The sequence below is a fragment of the Salpingoeca rosetta genome (genome assembly GCF_000188695.1).
Source record: "Salpingoeca rosetta unplaced genomic scaffold supercont1.42, whole genome shotgun sequence".
NCBI lineage: Eukaryota > Choanoflagellata > Craspedida > Salpingoecidae > Salpingoeca > Salpingoeca rosetta.
Window position 1 is genome coordinate 116,471 of NW_004754892.1, and position 7,500 is coordinate 123,970.

General features: G+C 54.5%; 3 protein-coding genes across 3 annotated transcripts in view; 2 read left to right on the forward strand and 1 right to left on the reverse strand.

The window, feature by feature from the left end:
* PTSG_11243 (uncharacterized protein) overlaps positions 1 to 2,896 on the reverse strand; it is a gene marked incomplete at both ends in the record, with an annotated part of 3,151 nt that extends 255 nt beyond the window's left edge. Inside the window, 7 exons of the mRNA XM_004987685.1 lie at positions 285 to 468; positions 801 to 938; positions 1,085 to 1,198; positions 1,448 to 1,492; positions 1,692 to 1,823; positions 2,055 to 2,189; positions 2,762 to 2,896. Of these exons, the coding sequence (XP_004987742.1) occupies positions 285 to 468; positions 801 to 938; positions 1,085 to 1,198; positions 1,448 to 1,492; positions 1,692 to 1,823; positions 2,055 to 2,189; positions 2,762 to 2,896 (883 nt within the window). The remainder of the gene's footprint in view (positions 1 to 284; positions 469 to 800; positions 939 to 1,084; positions 1,199 to 1,447; positions 1,493 to 1,691; positions 1,824 to 2,054; positions 2,190 to 2,761) is intronic.
* Positions 2,897 to 3,380: 484 nt separating this feature from the next.
* Positions 3,381 to 5,099, forward strand: PTSG_13158 (uncharacterized protein). The gene is made up of 2 exons (XM_004987686.1): positions 3,381 to 3,926; positions 4,281 to 5,099. Exons 1-2 carry the CDS (start codon positions 3,400 to 3,402, stop codon positions 5,023 to 5,025), a joined length of 1,272 nt encoding a protein of 423 aa, XP_004987743.1. The 5' UTR covers positions 3,381 to 3,399; the 3' UTR covers positions 5,026 to 5,099.
* The window catches only part of PTSG_13159 (uncharacterized protein), a 3,022-nt gene continuing 615 nt past the window's right edge, over positions 5,094 to 7,500 (forward strand). The window contains exons 1-5 of the mRNA XM_004987687.1: positions 5,094 to 5,336; positions 5,604 to 5,735; positions 6,039 to 6,285; positions 6,680 to 6,973; positions 7,262 to 7,500. The exon at positions 7,262 to 7,500 is cut by the window's right edge and continues 615 nt beyond it. Of these exons, the coding sequence (XP_004987744.1) occupies positions 5,209 to 5,336; positions 5,604 to 5,735; positions 6,039 to 6,285; positions 6,680 to 6,973; positions 7,262 to 7,500 (1,040 nt within the window). The 5' untranslated portion in view covers positions 5,094 to 5,208. The remainder of the gene's footprint in view (positions 5,337 to 5,603; positions 5,736 to 6,038; positions 6,286 to 6,679; positions 6,974 to 7,261) is intronic.

The following is a 7,500-nucleotide window of genomic DNA, read 5'->3' on the forward strand; positions in this document are numbered from 1 at the left end:
GTGTGTGTGTGCGTGTGTGGTGTGTGTGTGTGCGTGTGTGTGCGTGTGAGTGGTAGGGTAGCGTGGTGTTGAAGACGCGGTGGTGTGTGGGGGATGTTAGTTGATGTGAGCATGAAGGCAAGGACATCGACATAGGTTGAAACACAGACATGCAAGCAAACATTCACGCACGCACGCACACACACACACAGACTTACACATACACACAATCACGCACGCACACACACACACACACACACAGAGACAGACACAGACACACACACACACAGACAAAGAGCGCCCACCGATTGTTGCCGTCTTTGGGACCGAGAGAAGGCGAAATGGGTTCTCCGGTTTGATCAAATTGAGCAGCTCTCGGATGGTTATTCCGTAGAGCTGGAAGTCTTTGACCGTCAGCATGGCACGCAGGTCGTAGTCGGAAATGGACGCCACCATCTTGTCGCCCTGGCCGTGGTCAATCACGGGGATCTGCGCCAGTGGACAGTAGTTGTTTGTTCATATGTACATGTGTGTGAATGTTTGGTGTTGACAAAGTAGACAACGAAATAAAAAACCGGTCACCTTCATACCCAAATCACACACACACACACACCCTCAACACACACATACACATACACACACCCACAAGCCCCCCACACCCACACCCACACCCACACACACACACCCACACCCACACCCACACCCACACCCACACACACACACACACACACACACACACACACACACACACACACACACACACACACACACACACACACACACACACACACACACACACACACACACACACAATAACGCACGGAGCTGATGTGATGCGTCTCCATGATTTCAAACGCGCGCACGGCTGGTGACGTCAGCGAAACAGTCTTCACCGTCTTCAATCCGAGCCCCGCCTCCTCCAGCGTCGTGTCACCGAGAGGCGACAGTGAACCATCATGCTACATTTGGGAGAATGAGAGTGAGAGAGAAGGGGGTGGGGGGTGGTTGGTGAAGGTTATGTGAGATTGGAGGCAAGTGACAAGCCCGATGCTTTCACACACACACACACACACAGACACACACACAGACACACACACACACCGACCGTGAGGATGTACTTGACGATGGAGGACTGCGTGATGAGTTTTGTAATGCGACCGGACACGGCGTCCTGCACAGCGACACGTTTGACGCCCTTGATGCCGAGAATCTCAATCACCTGACGTGTGTGTGTGTGTGTTGTGTGTGTGTGTGGGTGCGTGTGTGTGTGTGTGGGTGTGCGTGTGTTTTTTTTTTTGATGAGGTCATTTGAGCACCCAGGGTAACGTCTCATTGCTACCGTCGTTGTCATCATCGTCATTCTTCAGCAGCACATCTAACAGCACCACCATCATCATCAGCATCATCATCATCATCATCATGGCCACCATGATCATCAGCACTCGTGAACAATGGTTGCGCCACTCACATCAAGCAGACTGGCGTTTGGCGGCACGGACTTGAACGGATTCCGCTGTGAATACAACCACGTGTGTGTATGCGTGTGCGTGCGTGTGTGTCAATGATTGTCAGCATGTGACAAGCATGCAACTCACATGCAAGAACCTGCTTAAAATGAGGGGTATGTGCACATAGACACACACTCGCACACACACACACATACACACGCACGCACGTGTGCGCAATCAATCAAACAAAGGCAGGTGCCGGACCGCGGAGAGGTTTGAGGTGGTGGCAGCGACGTCGGGGACGTGACGATTGACCCAGACGAGCATGTCCTTCAGCGAGGAGAAGTGTGGCGGCAGGTGCACATCAGGATCGGACGTCTTGTGCAGCGTTTGTACCTGTAGACGAATACACACGCGCACACGCAGACACAGACAGATACAGAGAGACACACATGTGAGGAACCAGGCAGTGTACGTGCTGACACGGCTGCATGAAATAGCAACACTTGGGGGCAGGTTCAGCAATCACAACACCCCACGCAACACCTCGTTGCCATGCCATGTCTGCTCCCACATTGTCTGTCCCCCCCCCCCTCTTTCTCTGTCATGTGAGCCGCAGGCACGCACCACGTATGTCACGAGGTCTGCCGTGTCGAGGAAGCCGACGTATTTGCTCGCCTTCTTGTCGTACACGGGCGCGGAGTGGTAGCCCTTCTCAAACAGCTGCTCAAATGCATTGATGCTCGACAAGCTCGCATCAATCTGCGCACAAGACAAGCAAGAGAGAGAGAGAGAGAGAGAGAGAGAGAGAGAGAGAGAGAGAGAGAGAGAAGGGAGGGGGAGTGAGTGTGTGAGTGCCAGTGAATGAGTGAGAGAGTGAGTGAGTGAAAGACAGACAGACAGAGAGAGACAGACAGAGAGAGACAGACAGAGAGAGACAGGCAGAGAGAGACAGAGAGACAGATGGGTGTTGAAGAAGGAATAATCGAGGATGAGTGGAAGGATCAGCAACGCAGCGGTGAGAAAGAATGCGGTGAAGAGGACAACAGTGAGCGAGTACGCAGTGTATATAAAGAGCTGCACAGAAGCGCATTCTTACTGCCTTGGCAGTGCTCACTTGATGGCAGTGCCACAACAAAACAAAAACAAAAGCAACACAGGGAGGAAAACACGCCGAATCAATCTCCAAAGACATACATGATGTTGCAAGGCAGGTGTTCACCCACAAGTGCACAGACACATACAGGGACACAGACACAGACACACACACACACACACACACACAGATACACACGCACAGACAGACACACAAACACAGACACACGCACGTACACCCGAGACTCCGATCCCGTTGCTCGCTCGCTTGCCTGGAAGACGTCGTGTTCGGGAAACTGTTCCAGTTGGGCATCCTTGAAGAACCCGATGCCCACGACACGCTTGAAGCCGCTCTTGATTCGCTCCCCTTGCATCGTGACTGGTGCGTGCGTATGTTTTTGTTTCCCCTCCTCCTCAATCACACAGCGGCTCTGCGATGTCGTCGAGGCACACAGACGCAGCAGCCATAAAGTGTGAGGAAAGTGTGATCAATGTGACATGGCACGACCGGCCGGGACTCAGTGGTTCACACCGCGCACACGTACACACGCCCGCACACATGCCAACAGCACGTCGCAGCCTCGAGCACAGCAGCCATTCTATCACGATGCAATCCCCTAGCACCACAATACCAGCACCAGCAGCACGACTTGCTTCCCCCAACACCTCCCCACACCAACCACGCACAACACAACAGCAACTCTGCCTGCCTTTCGTTTTGCTTTTCGTTGTGAGGCGCGATAATTACAGCAAGATATGCCAACCTGGCGTGTTTGTTATGATTCGCCACAAAAGACTTTCAAGGCAGACAAGCTTACGTCATTCCAGAGAATTCGTTGAAAACATTTATTGAATTTCCGAAACCTACGCCGACACCATGAACAGCACCGCTGCACGCCAGCAGCAACAGCGCCAGCGCACAACAGCCACAGCAGCGACTGGCGCAGCAGCCAACAAGAAGAAGACGCGTGCGTTCTATGGTGCGGTGGGGCTGGTGTTCCTGGCGCTGGTCACTGTGTTGATAACGTCGTCGTCGCCGTCGTCGTCTTCGTCGCTGCTTCCCTTCTCGTCATCGTCGTCGTCGTCGTCCAACCGCGCAGCGCAACGAGCCGCGTCGGACAAGGCAGCAGCAGCCACGTTCGACAAGGACGGCAAGGCAGCCACCAACGAAAACGTGGGCTGTGACGGTAGCGGTGATGGGACGCAGGAGAAGGGGGCAGGCGGGTGCAATCAGTGTGACCTGCGGCCCAGGGTGACGCCCAAGGTTGCGTGTCATAACGCGCCCATCTTCCTTGCGCATTTCCCCTTGAGCGGCGGCACCAGCTTGCACGGGCGCATCGCAAAGGCCTCGAAGCTTCTCCACGACGACGGCAAGCCTCGCCCTTGCCCAGGCAACCTTGTCACGTAAGCACATGTGTTGGTGTATGGAGTGGCGGGGTGGGGGATGGCGAAGAAGATTTTTTTGGTTGATGTGGATGCGTGCCTCTTTTTGTCGCTGCTTGGAGAGCGAAGGAGGGTGGGGGCGTGTTCGCCAACGTTTCTACTCACCGACACCCACACGCATATCCACTCTCATACACACACACACACACTACACTCGCACACGCATATCCACTCTCACATACACACACACTCACACTCACGCACACTCACATACACACACACTCACACACACACACACACTCACACACACACACACACACTCTCTCTCTCTCCTTCTTCTCAACCTCAACGCTCATGCGGGCATTCTCTTGTTAGGGAGTCGATGCGGTCGTGGGGAAAAACAAAGCAGTGTCCAGGGCAGGGCTACATGGACGAGAAGCGACAGGCCAGCTTTGCATCGAATTTGACGCAGTGGGACAACTGTGACTTCTTCACCAGCCACGACCCCTCGTCCGTGCTTCTGTATCTGCCGTGCAGCAACTTCCGCCCCGTCGCATTGTTGAGACACCCGCTCGAGCATCGATGGTCCATGTGGAACAAGCAATGGCACGTGCACCCATACGAGCACCACCGCAACTTCACCTACTGGCTCCTGCACGACAAGCTGGCCAAGACATACCAGCTCTATTTTTACGCCGATGCCCTGTCCATCTTTCCCGTCACATACCTGCACCCCGGTGACCTGAACCCGGTGCGCAAGGATATGGACTTGGCGCTGCGCGTGGCCAAGGACAACCTGGACACGTTTGCGGTTGTCGGCACGACCGAACGCATGGGAGACACGATCCGCGCGCTCGCGCTCACCATGGGGCTGAGCCGCGAGCAGGCCGATGCCTTGGTGGAAGGCACCACGCACGTGCACCAGAACGCGCACAAGTCCGCGGTGCCGGAGGAAGCGCAGCGGGCGGAGGTGTTGGACGGCGTGTTGTGGCACGAGATGGAGCTCTACAGGCACGCCAATGCCAAGCTCGACCACACCCTCGCATCCTTTGGTGAGAGCAGTGAACGTGACAGGCGCAGTGGTGGTGGTGGTGGTGGTGGTGACAAGTCACACAGTTGACACAAGCAAGGGCATCATGAAAAGGGTTGGCGTGTCTGTGTCTGTGACGAATTTCACATAAAGTTATCCGTGAATTCTCAACAACCAAAACAAATCCCAGCAGCCAGTGGTTCTTGGTTGTGCGCACTCACTTTGCGTTCTTTGCTGTGGATGAAGTGTGGGTGACAAACCATCAACGACGATATGGGAACGCGAACTGTGGCCGTGCAGGCTGTGGCCATGCTGGTGTGTGCTGCTGCAGTGTTTGGTTCGGTAACAGGCGCCAGCGATGTTGGCTGCCGCAACAAGCTGGCTCAGACACCACCCATGGGGTAGGTAGGCGTTGCCGCCACGCCGTGTGCTGCTTGTTTGTTTGTTTGTTTGTTCGTTCGTTTGTTCGTTTGTTTGTTCGTGTTGTGCAATCCTTTGCGTGTGTGTGGGTGATCGGTGTGCGCCTGTCGTCATTCCCCGTCACCCGCTGTCGTCTTCTTCGTTGGCTGTGCCAACATCAATGTGGCCAATCTCATTTGTGCTGTTGATTCGTGCAAACAAACGACGACGATGACATCAATAACAACAACAACAACAACAAATGACAGGTGGATGAGCTGGGAAATCTTCCGCTGCCAGATGGACTGCAAAACATATCCAAACTCTTGCATCAACGCTGATCTGTACAAGACTACGGCTGATGCTATGAAGGCCAAGGGCTTCCTCGACGCAGGCTACGAGTGAGACTGGGGGCGATCATTGTTGATGAGCATTGTCGATGAACATGTGTGCCTGTGTTTATGTGTGCTTGTGTTTATGTGTGCTTGAATGCTCGTGTGCTTGTGTGTGTGTGTGTGTGTGTGTGTGTGTGTGTGTGTGTGTGTGTGTGTGTGTGTGTCTGTCTGTCTGTCTGTCTGTCTGTCTGTCTGTATGTGTGCTCCCATCTCGTTGCATGTTACGACTCATGCCTGCATGAGTGCATCTGCTGTTCATACCCGTTTGCGCATTCCGAACATCCCCTCACCTCAATGTTACTGCCGCAGCACGGTGCACATCGACGACTGCTGGGAGGCCGATGCCCGCGACCCCAACACCGGCCGCCTCGCCGCCAACGCCGACCGCTTTCCAGGCGGTATCGCGCCGCTTGCAGACTACATCCACAAGCTCGGTCTCAAGTTTGGCCTGTACACCGCAGAAAGCAAGACCACGTGCACGGGGCACGTTGGCTCGTATCTCAATGAGATTCTGGATGCGCAGACGTTTGCCGACTGGGGCGTCGACTACCTCAAGGTTCGCTCATGTGTGTTCACTTGTGCGTGTGTGTGTTCATGTGCGTGTGTGTGTTTCTGTGTGCGTGCGTGCATGTGTGTGTGTGTGTGTGTGTGTGTGCGCTTGCGTTTACATGTGTTTGCTCATCGAGTTGATCGATCGAGCGAGCGTTGTTTTCTCGGTTGTCCATTTCTTGACTCGTTCAGTATCACCAGCATTCTTCAGCCTCGTTCTCACTCCACGTTCTGTTCACCTTCAACATCTCCCCCCTTCCACACCTTCCACACCTTCCACACCTCACACGTTCAACACCACCACCACACCTCACACGTTCAACACCACCACCACCACACCTCACACGTTCAACACCACGTTCAACACCACCACCACCATCTCCTTCTGCTTTGCGTGGTAGGTGGACGGGTGCAACCCGAACAAGACGTACTACCCCACCGGCTACACCGCCATGGGCACCGCTCTTCAGATCTCTGGCCGTGACATTGTGTACTCGTGCTCGTGGCCCGCATATCTTGGCAGCAACGAGACAACGAAGCCATACAACACCATGATTGGCATTGGCTGTAACCTGTGGCGCAACTGGCATGATATTCAGTGCAACTGGAAGTCCCTTTCAAGCATCATTGACCACTGGGGCGACTATGGACAGGTGCTTGCAAGCTACGCCGGCCCCGGTCACTGGAATGATCCGGTAGGATGCTCGTCGGGGTTGTGATGCTGTCGTGGTGTTGTGCTGCGCTGTGTGTGTGTGTGCGCGCGTGTGTGTGTGTCGTGTGTGTGTGTGTGTGTGTGTGTGTGTGTGTGTGTGTGTGTGTGTGTGTCGTGTCGTGTTTGGCCTTATTGCCGACGCTTCTTCACTCCATGATTACTTCTCCTCCCGTGTTCCGGCCTTAATTGAACACTTTTTTCACACACACACACACGCACACACACACATGCACACACACACACACGTTCACATGCATCTACACTGTATCAGGATATGCTGTTGATTGGCAACGATTGCATCACGGACGACCAGGCGCGCACGCAAATGGCAATTTGGTCCATTGTTGCTGCCCCGCTCATCATGGGCAATGACGTCCGCAACATCACCGCCTCCACACGCGCCATCCTTCTGAATCGTGACGCAATCGCCGTCAACCAGGATCCCCTCGGACAGGCCGGTTTCCGCATTTCGCCCAAGGGCGCCACGGAGGTGTGGGCGCGCAACATCAC